Here is a 17590-nt window from a genome sequence, read left to right on the forward strand (position 1 = left end):
CTACTTTCCCACGTGTTAGTTTCCATGCAGAGAAAACCCAACCACATCAAAATTAAGTATACAAAATGTACCATTCGAATGTGAGTCTGGACCACTGCATTTTTCATGTTTCCTGTCTCACTGTTTCTCAGGTCTAATTGCAGGTCCATCTACCCTTTAGGAAAAGGCATGTCACACAGTGATGGCATAGAATTCCCAAGTTTGCACCAGTGTAACGTATTTTCCTCACATTTTTTTAGCATAAATTTGTGAGAGCACATGTGCAAAAGTGTAAGCACAAGCTCTTTTTGGTTTATTTTACAATGGCTTCCTGAATCAGCTTTCGGTATCTCACAGATTAAGATTTTATTCAGTATAACACTGTACCTGATATTTAGCATCTTAAGAGTTATAAAATAAAATGCAGTATTTTAAGCAACACTTTCTATTAAATAATTAATCAAAGACCTTTTTTCTGGTTTTAATGCTAAGAGGGAAGTAGTTGCTACAGAAAATAAAAGAGGAAAAATTCAGAATAGAATCAAAATGAAATAACTATTTCTCAAGAGCTTTTACTTTTAATTAAATTACAACATTTATGAAGTCATGAAAACCTGGCAAATAAGACAAACAAACAGTCACAGGAGCCTAACAACCTAGATTTTTTAATTTTCACTTACGGCACTTAGCTTCATCATGGCTATTTGAACAGTCAGGTGTAAAATCACAAAATTTGTCAGACGAAATACATTGTCCATCCTCACATGAAAAAAGTCCCGGTGGACAGTAATAAGATGAAGAATTAGCATCTGCAAATTCTGTTTCCCCTTAAAAGTCAGAAAAGAAAATAGAAATAAAAACATATATTTATAAAATTCTAAGTGTTTTTTATCATCTTTGAATATAGTAATGTACTCAGCATAAAGAACACAGCATCACCTATGAAGTGAGATAGATTATATTATGATTGATAAGATACACAGCTGATATTAATGTCTGATGTTCTTACACTAAGTTTTTTTATCAAAACCACCTAAAAGTAACACATCCAGGCTCCAGTTTAGAAGCAAGGTGCTGCGTAGAGCACCCTGCTGTTACCCCTGCAGTCAGGAGCAGGTCTTCCACAAAAGCTTTCTGCTGTAGCAGTGGTTTCTCTGCGTTCAGCTCAGTGAATGTTCCAAGAAGCCAAAAGTTTGACATCGCGCCTTTACTAGCTTGCACCTCAATCTAGACATTAGAAAACACCCCAGATTTCAATGAATGGGGAAACAAAAAGCCAAGGACTGCTGGTTTTACCTCAGTAGATTTCTGGAAAGAGACCAAGTGAGACAACTGACATGCAGCTTTTCATCTTTTTTGTTTAACTTAGCTTTTTTAGATACTCATACTGCTACCCAGACAAAGCTTGTTTTAAAATGCACTGCCCTCTAAAAATAATATCTTTGTGACTGATGGGTGAATAGGGGGGTTGTAGGGAAAATAATTAAAGCAAATTAATGTTTCTTCAAATACCTAGCTACCGTCAGTCAGCCTGTGCATAGGCATCAGAGAAGCCTTAAAAACACAACACTGAAGTTTTCTGTTATACCTTTAAATTTTCCAATAAAGAAAAAATTCAGACATCTGATGTGTATAACCCATCAGCCTTACCACCGACTGCACATGTGTCCATGCCATTTTAAAAGAGTAGTCATGAATAGTCAAGAGGACCAGAAGCAGCAGTCTGACAGAAGGTTACATTATTTTATATTTCCATTCATTGGCACTTCAAGACTACAGAGTGTGAGTACACAGACAAGTTTGGTGGGAACTTACTGTATGTTAGGTATTTGACAGTAATGATGGGAGAACCCTCTTGCCCTAAAGATAATGCAGTGGAGTTTGCTCTTCAGTGGAAGGTATAAGATGCTTTGCTTCTGTCTCTGCAGCCTAGTGTAAATGTGGGCAGGTGCTATGTAGTAAGTGGTATCTGGAAATTCCCACCACAGCTCACTTTGCAGAACTAGTGCAAACTACTTAGCAGCTACTGTGTAACACAGGATGAAAGTCTTTTTTCCTCAGATGATCCCCTACGTTCTTAAAGGTATCTTGAAGTTGTCAGTCAAATCACGGTTATACATAACAGATATTGGGGAAAATGTGTTGAAAAGCACAGAACTTGCCTTCACTTTCTTGGCTGACACCTAGAAGTGATTTATTCACAACTCCACATTCCTCTGTTATACTGATGTCATCAACAGCAACAGTAGCATTTTTTGTTAGAATAGTAGCTCGTAAAATAATCTGTAAAGAAAAATGAATAAGCTAGCTCATTAAAGGTGACATGATAAAAAGACACATATATATATTCCTTTATAATTTATGACATCTGCACAGGAAGTAAATACCACCTACAACCAACTCCAAATACCAGCCAGCAAAAACTACAACTGAGATTTGATCAAAGTCAGAAGTTTACTCCTCAACTGTCAAAGCCATAACTACCTTTATTTATGAAAAGTTATGCAACCCAGATGACCTTGCTTCAGTCTAAACTGGTAAAAGCCATCACTACTTGAACAAATTGTCTTCTTGCTGGAACTGTTAAAAGTTATACTTCTTTTTAAATGAGCTTTTCAGGGTTACCAAATATGATGGTTAACAAATCCATTTAATTGTGTTCATCTATACTATGCCTGCTGAAGTCAGCAACATGTGGTACAGTAAATGTAGGGATTGTAAGGATGCATTTGTAAATACAAGGAAATATTCAGGAGATTATAAAAGGAAGTAAAGTTCAGTCATAACTTAGCAGTAATGAGAATTGAGTGCCCTTTCTTTTAGACCATTTTATAAATGTGACATAAAATGAAGAGACCAAAATCGGAATTTTGATTTGCTGAATCCTTATATTTGAGTTTCTGATTCCCCTAACAGTTCCGTTCTAAGTTTTAGTAAAGTGTAGCAGCCTGAGATTATGTCAAAATAAAATTAAACTCAAAAACTGCTAATTGTTTCTGTGCTCAGTGCTGCAAATTGAAGTATCTGCACTTCTGCCTTTAGCCAACAGACTTAGGCCTTCACTCTGATCAGCAGTTTTTATAGCAAGTTCATTTTTTTAAAAGCTACTCCACTATTGCTACTTGATTTTTGTTACAAAAAGGTGATTCTAATGCATACAATGATGATGTTCTTTGCAACATCTGTTTAAAGAGCTGAATGGAATTCTTTTTTGTATGAGCATTAAAGAATAGAAATTCTCTTTTTATATTTCATTATAAAAGTAAATTAATTCAAAATGTCAAATTAGAATAACTTTTGGAAAGCAATGTAAATGTAATTTCCAATTACCTGAAAAGGTAAGTCCTCAGCTGCACTTTCTACAGGAATATTTACTTTTGTCCACTGCATCTCAGGCAATCCTGAAATGTCACGCAATTTTTCCAAACTTCCGTCCAATGCAGTTCTCTTAAAGACAGAAAGCTGGGAATCCTGAGATAACTGGTGCCAAAATCTTACCTGTTGAAAGAGTTTTTAATGAAACACTTTAAAAACTATATCATCAATCAGCAATAAATTCGGTACCAACTCATATACATACATTATAACACAGAATGGCATGACAGGTCTAAACACAGCCTTGGCATAAAAGAGATGTATGAAACTATGACACGTTGAGGAGAAGTATTATGTCTAAAGATAAAACCATAATTAAAAGTAAAACTTATTTTTAAAACTTACTTTTAACTTGTATCTATCAACTGCTGCAGACTGACTGATATGAGCTCCCTTAACTCTTTTTAGCTTAGTAAGGACTTAGAAACTTCTCAAAGATTATTTTTCTTCACAAATGCTGATAATAGGACAGGTTCATAAGTATGTTAATCTCAGAAGTGCAACAGTTGAGGTACCTGAATGAAAGAAACCTTATGATCTTATATTTCCACCATCAACACAAATAAAAACTATCTGATGACAGATGTTTAAAATAATCTGTTGATCTCCTGAAACAAGTGGATTGATTGGGAAGAAGAAACAACAACTCTAGGTGGATGAGGCTACAAAAAACTGCTAGACAAGCAGAAAAGATCAGAAAACAGTAGAATACCAGTTCACTATGCCTTCTCTGCAATACAGAGTAAGCCTGATGCTTTTTTTTTTTTTTTTCTTAATACTACCCCAACAAAAATTCAGCTCAGAACTGCAGGGAAGAAACATGATTTTTCAAAGACTAATTTTTTTTCCTTCCCCTGAGTCCTTTCTCCTTCTTTATACAGTAGAAGTCTAAAATTTCTTCAACTGCAGACTCTTTACTTCCCTGCAAAAGCCTTGATAATACTTAAATCTTCATGAAGGTAAAACAAGAGCTGTAAAAATAGTTTTTCCTACCCAGTTCTCTGCTCAACTTCGTATGACCTTACACTGTGAATCTTGGATCATCACACTACAGAGAGAAAGTTTCCTTTTATTGTTTCATGTTATATCAACTTTTAAACAGAGTTAAAGAATACAGATCATTTGACTATTAGCCCAAAATGGAACTTATGTATTTTTTTGCAAGACAATAACAAATATGAGAAAACCCATCTTTAGCCTCAGGACAAACACAGATGCATGTGTTAGCCAGCTTTCAGTTAGATGTGAGACAATTCAAGTCTTTTATTTGAGCAATACAACTGACACAACAGGGTCTACAGGTCATGGAAAGGCATTATATTAGGGACTGTAACAAGCAAAACAGCCTTAGAGGTAGTGGTGTAATTTTTACTTAATTTAATTTATTGTGAATTAACGCAAATTTCTAATCTCTGAGAAAAAAAGAAAAAAGAAAGCAAACACTTAAACTTGAGCACACACCTTTCCTCCCCCTTCCCCAGGCCACTTTAAGTCAAACACTTAGCCTGCCCCCTTCCTAGGCTTAGTTTCCCCAATTTTTGCTGCAGGTTACACTCAGTCTGGCCCAACTCCATTGATGAAGCAACAGGTGGAGCAGGAGGTTGGGCACGTGAGTAATGATTTTGTTCTGGTGTTCTCTACATGTTCCCCTCCTCCAGTCATTACTTCTTACTCTTCTTCCCCTGCTTCAGCTCAGGGCTTTGTCAGGCCACAGTCCCTCTGGGGTGTCCCCACCCCAGCATGTGTTGCCTACAGCCACAGTCTCTTTGGGGTGTCCCTGACCCAGCATGGGGCACCCACAGCTGCAGTGCCCTCAGAGCCATACCTCCTCGGCATGGGCCACCTCCTTCTGTGCTATGTCTCCAGCTCTGTCCCCAACAATGTCCCCTTCCACACCTCTCCTCCTTGTTTGTCCCCAAAAGTTTGTTTTTTTTTTTTTTTTCTTTAAGAAAAATGGTAGTTTAAGAGTACCCAGACTCTGAGAGGAGTCTTTTCTTAGTAAGTTATCACACTACAGTCTCTGTTAAAGCTGTGGACGGTTAGCGTGCCAAGGAAGTCGAAGAACAAGATTGATGAATTTGAGATGAATCTTTACATTCGTATCATTGACTAATAATCTGAAAATCATCATGCATCTGGATTCACTACCTTTCACTTCTGGCCCTGAATTTAATCCATAAAATTGGCAAATACACTAAAGACACAACATCTGTAACCTGTGAAGGGAGAGTTTCTTTTTGCTTGTGTTACATAATACAAGGTAGATCAGGGGTTAGGTAATATTCTTGTTACAACACACTGTTACTTTTTAGTATCTTCTGGCTTCATGGCTAGTGGACTTGCCTCTCAATTTCCCATTGCATTTCTTTTTTCCCCACTCATGAAAATTGTATTCTATAAAATAATCTCAAGATTTATTAATAAATTAAAAGATTTTCATGTAACTTGTTTTCCCCACCAGAAAGCTTAAGGAATACAAGCAGGTATACAAACACTTTTCAAAATGAGCTGTTTGAAGAACTACACCCTAAACAATCTAGATGTAAGGTTTATCAAACAGCTTTTCAGACAAATTTGTGTTCTCATTACATAAGAAACAAAATTACCCTCCTTCTCTATGTCTGCATGTTCTACTTTACAAAGACTACTGTGTCCATTAAAGCGCCACAAACAAAGATTTAGGACTAGAAATTTGCTTCTACAACTCCAAAATCTTGAGCTAAATGAAGATGTTTCCTAGCTAACATCTACAGAAAGACTCAGCTACAAGAAGCTGCAGAAAGAAGTTACTTCTAAGCCTCAATTAACCAGTAAGGCACAATATAAAACTGTTATCCCTTAACTACAATTTTCTTCCTTTTTTTTTTTTTTTTTTTTTTTTTTTTTAGTAACTGGAGCCAAAGAACTTGTAAAGCTATTAATAAACATAGAACTCTTTATGTAGATCCTTTTATCCTCTCAGTGGGACATCCAACAGAGGGCAACATCTCACATTCATACGCAGAGAGCATAACACACCAATACACATCCTAATGAGCAACCCCTACTCCTTGCTCTTTCCCAGAAATAAAAGTCTGCAGGGAAAATGTGGCAGAAAGCCAGGCTTCCAGTCTTCAGAAACACTCTCTTTTCAGACATGTATAGCTGGATAAGAACTTGTCCTAGTTTTTGTTGAATCTGGGAACTTTAAAAACATTCAATACATGCATACTTAAAAATAAAAAATGGTTTACATTCTGACTTTGAACTAGAGAAATATATGTACATCCCCACTGTATTCATATTTATTTTGAATGCAGACCAAACTCTGCAATAATTCTAACCAGAATGATTCATTGTTTCACATACCTGCTGTGCCCAGTTCACCCTAAGGGGTTCTAAGATAAATTAATCTGAACCTGAAAGGTGGTTATCTACTCAGATCAAAGTCTACAAAAGAGATACAAAACTGCCTGAACAAATGCACTGTGTGTACAAAGCCTGTTGGTATCCCAGGAGTGATGGAACACGCAGGGCCCCGATGGGATGCTGTGAGGCCACCTGTGTTCCCTGCAGCAGCATTCTGCTTGATTTCATTCTACATCTATTTTATTTCTGATTCTTTACAACACTAAGAAGCCATGTGAAGATTAAGAACTGAAAGAGTGTATTAAATGACAGCAAGGTGTTGTTCTTAAGTTGCTTAAGAGACTTCTCCTTTTCCACTGCAAGTTGCAACCATTCAGCTGAGATTTGGGAACTCATTGATGTGCACAGTCCAAGTCAGCTACAGTCTCAAGCACAAAAGGTTTATCTAAGCCAACACTTGTTTCAGGTCCCTTACACTAGAAAAAAAAACTAAGAAGCCTAGGACCTGCTATTTACCTAGGAGTAAAATTCTGCTATTTGTTGGGCCGTCTAAGTGCAGTTCCTCCACACATTGTTTTCTGACATTTTTATTTTTGAAAAAAGTTTTCCTAAGTGAAATTACACTTCTGTTCTATATTGAGTCTGAAAAATTAAGCAACCCATCCAAATTTTATTTTGTTTCTCTAAAGCCTTTTTGTGCCACTGAACACAATAAAATTATTTTGGCAAGATTTGCCTATCTTTTCCTCTCTGTGACTTCTTAAACCAGGAGGCATTATGCAGTAGCAGAAAAATCATGACATCATAACTACGCAACTTAGCTTCTCCTCACTATGGCATAAGCTTTGAAAAGTTATGGAATAGAAAACAAGAAAGCTTCAGAAAAAAAACCCCAATGAACTTATAAAACTGTACAGCATCTAGTCATTTTATTCAGTGGCCAAAAATACAGATAGAAATACAGTTAGGAATGTTTTCTTGTATGTATATTTCTGTAATAATATAATTATATATATTTAATATATTTCTTCAAGTTCTGTTTTAAAAATACATATTTTGTTGAAAATTCCAACATTCTGATTATAAAACTGTGTTTTCATCTTTCATATAAGTCTTTTCTATGTTTTAGCACTCCTGACCCACTTTTTTCAGGTAGCTTTCTAGTTTCTCAGATCAACAGCCATACTGGCTGGTTGCTTTTGCATTCCCCTGCAGAGCCACAAGACATCCGACAAAAAAAAAAAGCATTTCAAGGTGAACTCTCAAGTACTGCACTGATCAGCTTAAAAAACATCCTCCTCAAACCATCAATTAAAATTTAGTACGTCTGGAGCATGGTAGCTAATTCTCTCCAGTCATACCAACATAGTTAATCTATATAGTGACTTCAAACCACAGGTCTCCTGTTATGGGACATTGCATATGTGAGTCTTTCCTGCCTATAAATGACAGCGTGGCTCTTCATCAGCTTTTGCTCAAAGGGCAGGCTGCTTTGACCGTCAGTTGATATGGCCCTGATATTGTTGTCCAGCTAGGTTTGTCACAGCATACAAAAACCTGAAGCATAACCTTAAATCTGAGTCACCTGGTGGATGCTTTGGAAAGAATAATAATCAGAGAAAAATTTGGCAGCAAAGCAGTAAAAAGCCTGCTGCATCTCCCTCCTCCCAAAGAATTAGTCTGTAACTCCTTTCACTGGTATTGAAACGGAGCCAGTTTTTCAGCAGCAACACTTACAGCAAGAAAAATACCGTATCTACACATCAGGTGAGTGATAGCTTACAAAGGTGGGGACAGTTAATATCAAACTGTTACCTGACAGCAGGAAAGCCCAGGGGACAGCTTGACAAGGAAAGGGCTCCCCAGATGAGACGTGGCCATCTTTGTGTTCATCTGATGTGATCCATTGAAGTAAATGAATGCTCCTGTAAACAAAAATCAAAGAAATATAAGAAATATGTCATGCTCCAATGGCAAATAGCTACTTCAGGTAACTATGCGCTCCATGAGGCACATAAAGCTTATTTATAAAAGTACACAAATGAAACAGCTTTGCCATCAGTTCAGTCTCTGTGGATAACGAGGAGGGTCTTGTAACAGGCTGTGACAACCACTGTCTAGGGAAAGACAAAATAGAATTGCTAAGCGCTCCTGCTTCTTTCCTCCGCAGGAAAATTAACATGACTGAGTCCAAAGCTGAGGAAAGAGGGAGAAAGAAAAAAGGGTATTTGGGCAGCCATTGCTAGGGCTCCCCTGTCGTAGTGCCTGCAAGCACTTAAACCTGACAAAGTAAATACAGAGCCCTGCAAAGGGAGTTCAGAAGTTGCTTGTGAGGGCTTTACTGTGCAGACCCACTGGATGTATTTTTCCACCTGCCCTCTTCAGGCAGAAACCTTAGACCTCCATCCTCCAAACACTGCAACTACTTCCCACCACCTTCCCACGGTACCCATCCGCTCTCCGCGCAGGCTGGGGAGAGCGAAGGGACTGCGGGAGCTGCAACGCAGAGCACCCTGGAGATCAAAGAGCACAGACTTCAGCTGGAATCCCTAAAGGACACATTCTAATTGGCTTAAATAATGTTTCAAACAGGATTTAGAACAAAAATTAATTTCCTTTAGGGTACAGCACTCACTCTCAGCGCAGCCCAGCCAGTTTTAAGCATGCTAACAATGTTGCAGACCATGCGAGCCAATGGAATAAGCTATATTTTCTCATGGGGTCCACCGACTTGACATTGTTGTCTGTGCTAGTGGGGATGAAAGCTTAATTAAAGATCTAATCTGAACTCTGGCAAACGAACTGCCTTTGGATTTGAACTACAGCAGATGTGCTTCAGACAAAGGTAGGAAAGGATAAACATCTTCAAGGGGCCCTAAAGCAGCATATTTTGAATGCCGTCAGTGCTGCCTTCACTGAATACTGAGACTTTTTCATGAAAGTCTATGCAAAACAACACTAAAGGCTCAGTCTTGTTTGCGCATCGATATTACACATATTGCCTTACATCTTGGAAAATCAGCTATTGTGCTGCCACAGTCATACTCCTTAGCCATTTATTTCCCATGGATACGTAATGAAGCAGAGGGTTAGGTCCAGCCCCACGTGAATAATTGCATCGCTTTAGCAAGGCTGGCACAAAGAGGTGACCGTTACAGCTCCTTGTACAAACAGGCGTGCTGTGCTCTGCAGCATGAGGGAAGCTCCCCTCATTGGAATGCAAGGGTACTTCAAAGGATCCTCTTTTAATTTGCAGCTGAGGCTCTACAGTAGTCTTGTTAAGGTCTTCATTGATCAAAATTTGCTGCTGCCCTCCCCAGGAGAGGAGACGAACACTCTGCAGTACCACAAGCAACTGTTGCAACCGGAAGGACCGTGATTTAAAGTCGGCAAGAACTTGCTCAAATTCTGGAAGCCTAATGGTAAAGCTGTGATGTGGCTGTAGCAGGAACAGTGATATATGGGTGCAAAACCACCTCAGAAAGACCTTTGCACTAACTTATACAGGGAATGCATCATTACCGGCCTTTAGAGGTGCTGCATGGTAACCTTAAGATCTGCTTGAGGCTTCAACCTGCAGCAACATATAAAGATGTGAACCTATCTTGTTATAATTCAGGTATCAAAGCAGCTTAAGTGCAGCAGCACATAGTTCCTTATGGGCTAATTTAACATGCTGCTTAGGCTGCAGAGCAGATGTTTCTACCAGCAGCCTTCATTATGACCACATTACACCTCAAATCTCACCAGCACCCAGAATAACCCACATGGGGAAGACACAGACATATCGGTGCCCTTCTTCAGAGCTGTGAGAGTTTGGAAGCTGTGGCACAGTAATGTTTGCAGACAATGCAGTAATGCAGATCCAGTGCCACCCTACAGAGACAATAAAACGAAATATCGAATAGCTGCTGAGAAAGTTAATAGCAACTTTGGTGCACTTCATCACTTGGGGACCAATGGAAAAAAAGGCACATGATTGTACAGTTAGAGATATTAAATAGCATGCACACACATACTCGCACCCCACTAGGGTTTGCTCAGGCAACTTTTAATCCTGGAATTCCTTGACTTTTGAATGCTCAAGGTGGAATAATTAATATTTTGTTCCTTTAACACAAACATGGGAGAGAAGTGTGGAAGTCTGGCTGTAAGATAATATACATCATTTAAAAAAAATTACCTTAAAAGGGTATTGGACTATAACCCAGATTTTAAAGTAAACAGTGTAATAGATACATTTTGATAAAATTAAAGTCACAGAACATTTGCCAACATTATCTGACAATGACAAACATGCTGTGCAGTTTTAGTTTTGTGCAGCATGCTGTAGTAATGCTTTCATTTTGGAAAAATACTTTAAAACAGCCCTCCACTGGAATAAACTTTTTCCAGCTGAATGCGTTGTATGACAACTATAGGCTGAAGGAAGAACACCAGTTCAAAGGATATTACACTCACTCTATTTTTCCGAGACAAAACTTACTAATTTACCTGCACTATAATAATGATGATGATGATGATGATAATAATAATAATAAAAACAATAAATCTCACCATGTCCAGTATTAGTTGTATGACCTCTGCCAGGGAGTTTCCTGTCAAGAGGAGCCTGTTCTTTCATTCTGTTCCAGTCAGCATCACCTATGCTTAGTGGCTTCCACCCGCAGAGGTCAGTCGCAAAATCACATATAGTGTAATTAGCTGTTGTAAGAAGAGCAACAATAAGAGAACAGTAAGTTGAATTTCATGCAAAGGTTTAATGCTGCAACTATGACTAATTTGTATTTGGATGTACAAGGAGTCTTAAAGAAACACTGGTATGGTTCACTGAAAGCCAGATTATTCAGATGGACAGAAAGTTCTAGAATACAGGTAACAGATCAGGCAGGCCCTTCCCTTCTTAATCAAACTCAGAACCATGAAGGAAACCACCTGTAAGAGAATAAACTATATCATATTAAAGATGAGACCTGTACATAGGCTGCATATAGATTATGAAAGTAATATATATTTTTAAAAGATGAATTCTACTGGAAAGTTAATTATGAATGTGTGGAAAAAATCAAATGTATTTAGTGCTTTAAATACACTGAAAGCAAGGAATACTTAAACTTTCACTTAATTTGTTTTTGAAAATGAGATTTAAATTTATGAATTATTTAGTTCTCCTAGAAATTTTTATTGCCAAGTAAAAGACCATTTTCTCAGTCAGTATGGATTAGACCAACTTAAACTGTAACAGTATCACACACTTTTCCATTTCTTGAAAGCAATTAATTATTTTGGTAAGAAAGTAGTATAATCTGAGAGTCGCCTCTCCTAGTCCAGAACAGCTTCACAAAGCACTACACTTAACTCTTTGGGTCGCTTATCGCAGTTGTAAACATTACTTTTGAACTGTACTTGGCACTTTCCAGACTTCATGGCACATTTATCCTATCATATCAGCCTCAGGCATGATTATACATATTACTCCAATTTTCAGATTGTACAAAACCAAAATGAAATGCATCTTTGCTGAAGCACCATGGCAGTAGAGCTCCATAGTAAAGGTCTTCCTGATATAAAGAGGTTATCTGAACAGTTAAATCTTAAGGTACAAAATAAATCACAGATATTGGTACTTATTATCTGGATTCACTATATACATTAAAATTCAATGGAGCATGCTTTTCTGTTTAGTGCAGTATATTAGTTAAACATGAAACTTGGTTAACTTATGTAATTACAGAATTCTCATGCTTTTGACAAGGTACCTTGTTAATTAGACTTCAATTGCTAATACATTAAGGTAGAATATGCAAATTGATATGCAAGACTAAGCTGTTTTGATGTATGGTAATTAATACTATGTCTAGGCATTGTGCTTTCCTCAGCTAAGTAGTCTTGAGAGAACCAATGTGGCACAAAAAAGCAAACATTCTTTACTTAAGCACCTCTTTCCTCTGGCGTCCCTAAACCCTGGTAAAGGTCTTCTGTGTAAGAAGCTGACTGCAGTGGCTGCATAGTAATATCCCAAAAGACATCAATATATGACCACAGAGACACAAAGAACTTTCTCTGTTGTATACTAAGCAACTAAAAACCTGATCCTGGAAGGAAAATGCCAGGCTAAAGTTAAAACAATGGTTTAAATATGAAAGAGAAAATAAAATGGTACTAATAATTAATATTTTACAGCTGAATAAGGTATTTAGCATGGGATTATTTTTTTTAACTATTTTCTTTTAACTAGAGGTACTTAGGACCATGAGAAGAATTGTTATCACAATATGAAGAACAACATTTCATGTGCCAATGACACCAGATCTGTTGTCATTTAATGTGGCTCAATAGCAGGCTCAGGGTTTTTCACTGGCTCATAGTGAAAACTGACTGTTGTAGCTGCATTTGGAAATCAGATACTAAAAGAATTGGCAAAGCAGCAAGGCTGTGATCAAATGGAGCCCATCACTACCTTTGATGGTCAACAGGAAGAGAGGAGTCTGGTGTAATCATTATTTCTTACATTGGTAGCCACTAGGTACAATTTCTTCTAACACTATGGATTTAGAAAGAAATGTATTAACATCATCTTTTAGGTTGAATATACAAGCAGTGGGAGAAAAAAAAAAGACATGCACACACAAACCCATGCAATTCCAAGTTAAATTATTTTGCCCAGTCATTTTTTTGAACTTCATTCAAGTCTGAACACAATTATAAAGGTAGGAAGAACATTCATGGTAGTGTGCTTTTTAGGTTTGGTTTGGTTTGGGGTTTGGTTTTTTTTGGTTTTTGTTGTTTGGGGTTTTTTTGGGGGGTGGGGGGAAGCGGGGAATAAAAAAATGCAGCTCCAGTTCACTAAATGTGATAATGTTGACTGTGATTTAGATGTTACTATTTTTTTTTCATTGCACCTGTCATTTAAAAATGACAAGATCTATATAAACATCCAGTTGTGCAGAGACATTGGGCCAGAGTCATTTATCAAGCTCAAGTGTTCCACCATATGTAGTCTCTAGAAGTAATACTTCATTTTTAAAAGTATTAATATGTTAGGGAACAGCTAGCCTATAAATGTGAGCGAAAACGAATCATCTGAGTTAACAGTTTGACTTAAATTTTATCCCTACTTAATTCTAAAAACTTAAGGGATGCTTGTGAATGTTTAATCAAACTTGAAAAAAAAAGTTCTGTGCTTTGGCTGAAACCCAAATCCAAGTGAGACAGTTTCTCAGTGTATTTTTTCATTGCTCAAACATTAATAAACTTTGAGATGCTCCTTTCCCATCAAAACAGTGCATAATTTTTATTATTCACAGGCTTTTTCTATGTTTTTATTTGAACCTTCAACTGATTATAGGGAATGTTTCACTATCCACAGTTAGAAAATAAGTGACTGCACAACCTATATTTTTTGAGGATTCATACTGCAGTTATGCAAGTTAAACAGACATAAAGCATATTTCTGGCATATTATGTCCTTTCCTACTGCACCTTTTACCATCAGAGCTTATGGTTTTTATTTCACTGCAAAGATTTCGCTAGATTCAAACTGCAGAAAGATTTTCCACATTCCAAAAGCAAAAATAGTTAATTCTCATTTCTGGATATTCATCTATTTTATAATTCAGCAAAACAGAAAGGAAATGAGAAAGGAAACAACAACCTGCATTCATTTAAATAACAAGCCAAATTTGAAAAATAATCTTTTTTTTTTCCTTTTCATGTGGGTGTATCAGTATATCTCAACTAGTCAAGGAGTAAATTATTATACCAGTTCCACAAAAACAATGACTTTAGGATGTAACCATCCCCGTCCCCTAACACATCTCCTCAAATTTCAAGAAATAAGTGAAGCTTACTAAAGCCATAAAATACACTGGAAAGATTTTTCAATTAATATGAACCATTTTTCTACATGTTTTTTTAAAAAAGAAGCAGGAAACAAAGCACATATTCCAAGAGCACTGGGAGGTTAGATGGAAATGTTTTTATTTCGGCTAGCTTACTCTACCTATCCCAGCTCCTCTTGATCCTCGTGAGGGAAAAACAAAGCAGTCCTGTCAGCTAGGTTGGGTTACCAGCCAATTAACATTGCTTCAACTTTGTAGCCTTCAACTGGACAAAGCTTTTCAATCCTACTCTGGCAACTCAATCAAATGAACACAAATGGGGACACACAACTCGTCCCTCCATCAGGTTGGTGTTTCCCTGACTAACAGTATTGAATGCGGAGAGCTGCTGCCCTCTCTCGGTGTGGCAGCACCCCAGCTCCTATGGAATTTGGGGTGTAAACTGTCTGTATGATCAGCTACCAAAGCACTTCTGTGTGATTACTTTGTCACTAATATTTTGTCATTTCTGGCTAACATTTCATGTATTCTGGGAAAGGGAAGGGTTACGCATATACCATCTTACTGACTATCTGTGCACATTCCCTACCAGTTTGTGATTATCTAGAATTTGTTAAAGGATTCATGCAGAAAGATCGCAGATGGCCTTAGGTCATCTAGCCTGAACTTTCACATGTCGTAAGTCATTAGACAGATCTTTCATAACACGCTCGTCCCTTAGGTGAGATGGTCTCATCTCCTTCTGAAACTGCTCAGTTACCTTGCTTAGGGTTAAGAGACTGGTGGTGTTAAGAGAATCTCATGTCGACCTTGGGTCTGCAGAGGTACACTTACTTTGAGTTAACTGTTCTGGTGAAACACAAAGGCAATGCTATACAGTGTTCATAAGCAATGAAGAAGTCTGTGAAAATAATATGGGTGCAGCTTCTTTTTCTCCACACGTACATACAAGATTGATGGACAGATCCTGACAATTCCAGACAATTAGTGTGTCACAGGAAACACATAAACGTGTAGTAAAACAAACATTTCAGACTAAAAAATGTTCTTTCTACTTTAAAGTTGAATGGTAATAAAATGATTTACATATGTTTTCATCTGCTGTAAAAGGTTTCAAGGATTTGCAATTGTAAATTGCTATACTGTAAATGAAATGCAGTAAAAAGTGCATGGCTTTAAAATTATATAGGTTTCCTTCATTCTACATATTTTCTGTTCATAAATTATGCAAATCCTATGAAAGGCTGAGAATATTTAAGCTAGTACTAGAGATGCAAAATTAAAACCAGGAGAGTTAGACAGGTGTTTTAAGGAAGCTTCTAATTAGGCTAAATGGAAGGTGATGTTCTTTCAGAAACAGCTGTAGGATGTCCCACCCTGCAATCATTTTGAATCTACATGAATGCTGATGAGTAGGCAATTTCCAGAAACACTACTGTGTCAAACCGTGATATCACTTGAAAATAGCAAGCACTTCCTAGACTTTGTGCCAAGTTGCTAGGATTGCTAGCTGCTGATTCATTTGTGATGTTTTTATCCGTATTGTGTCTGTTACATATAAATAATGTATAATAAGAGTAAGTATAGTACTTGAAATATTTGTTATTTGGCATGACATTCAGTGCAAAACTTCCTTTATATTAGGTAGGAAATAAAGAAAAGGCATCAGCATAAAAGGGGGTTTTTTAATCCTTCAAATTATTTAAGGACTTTATCTTGCTTTCTCTGTTTTGAACATATGAACTAGGTTTTGATAATTTATTGTCAGTCACTGTGAAATAAGAAATTGATCTCAAATAAGTGATGTCAAATAAGACATAATGAAAATGTAGAATTTAATACTAAAAACATTAATTTCATAATTTGTCACTTTGTTAGATTCATTGATTTCAACAAAACTACTCAAATAAAGGTGGTTAATCATGTGCATAAGTGTTTCCTGCACAAGTTCCTAAATTTTTGAGACTTTTAAGTCTCATATACTTAAATATATATTTATATAAATGGGCAGAGATTAAACAGAAAGTTTAAGCAGCATTGTAAATCATATATGTATTTGTTCTTGTAATAAATTGTGTTATTATAAGACCATTCATGCCAAGTTAACATGAGCAAATTGAAACATTATTTTTCTTTCCCCATTATAACAAAGCAAAGAAAATCCACAAAGAGGGAAATCCTTCACATTGCTAAGTAACAGCTGTCTGCCTTTGCCTTCATTCAGTATGGACATCTGTCAGCTCTTTCAGTACATGAGAGTACTTCATCAAAGGAAACTACTGAGGATGAGTCCGAGGATAGATGCTAAAACTTCTAAAAGAATAGAGGCTAAAATATGCATTATTGTACCAGATAGGGATTTTTACTGAAAATTAATGTGAATAAATGTAGTGTACTCTAAATATCACGGAGGACAATTTCAAGATCATGTGGAAAAGGTACATAATGGGAGGAAAAGAACAAAGGACAGAAATAAAGGATGATTTTTCCCTTTCCCTTCTCTTTTGTTCAAGACTGCAGAAAGTGTCAGAAAGATGAATCTTCTAAGCCGACCAAACTGCTGAAGAGCTAAATTCCACATTTAGGGTCCTCTTTCCTGAGAAGGAGTGTGTGAAGTATCCAAGACAATATTAGCCATTAAAATGGACCAACTTTAAAAACAGCTATTGTTATTTTAAAGATGGCTTTTTTTTTTCTTTCTTCTCAGCCAGTAGTGAAAGCAACATGCAACTGCTATGGGTTACTTATATTTTAGAAAAGAACCTTTTTTCACCCTTTGTTGAGAGGATGAGTATACTTTTGTGCACTACTCCAACAAAATGATACATCTTCAACCTGCGAATGCCTCGACACAGAGTGAAGCACACAATCCCTATGTCCCAGGTTCAGCTGAGAGTGGTATTTTCTTTAAATTGAAACACACTAGGAGCTAGTAGAGAATCAGTGCCACATGGTAAACCAAAGTTATCCGCAGAGGCAGCAGCAGACAGTAGAGCACTAGGCAGAGCTATTGAAGAGGGTTTTGCCCTGGCTGGGCCTCTGTCAGT

At 37.1% G+C, this 17590-nt stretch overlaps 1 protein-coding gene across 1 annotated transcript in view; it reads right to left on the reverse strand.

Moving 5' to 3' along the window:
- MALRD1 (MAM and LDL receptor class A domain containing 1) overlaps window positions 1-17590 on the reverse strand; it is a 290404-nt gene that overhangs the window by 237425 nt on the left and 35389 nt on the right. Inside the window, exons 10-13 of the mRNA XM_075022465.1 lie at window positions 11260-11406; window positions 8518-8627; window positions 3310-3477; window positions 2142-2262 (exon numbers count right to left, since the gene is read on the reverse strand). Of these exons, the coding sequence (XP_074878566.1) occupies window positions 2142-2262; window positions 3310-3477; window positions 8518-8627; window positions 11260-11406 (546 nt within the window). The remainder of the gene's footprint in view (window positions 1-2141; window positions 2263-3309; window positions 3478-8517; window positions 8628-11259; window positions 11407-17590) is intronic.

Source organism: Buteo buteo, chromosome 2, assembly GCF_964188355.1.
Source record: "Buteo buteo chromosome 2, bButBut1.hap1.1, whole genome shotgun sequence".
Taxonomy (NCBI): Eukaryota; Metazoa; Chordata; class Aves; order Accipitriformes; family Accipitridae; genus Buteo; species Buteo buteo.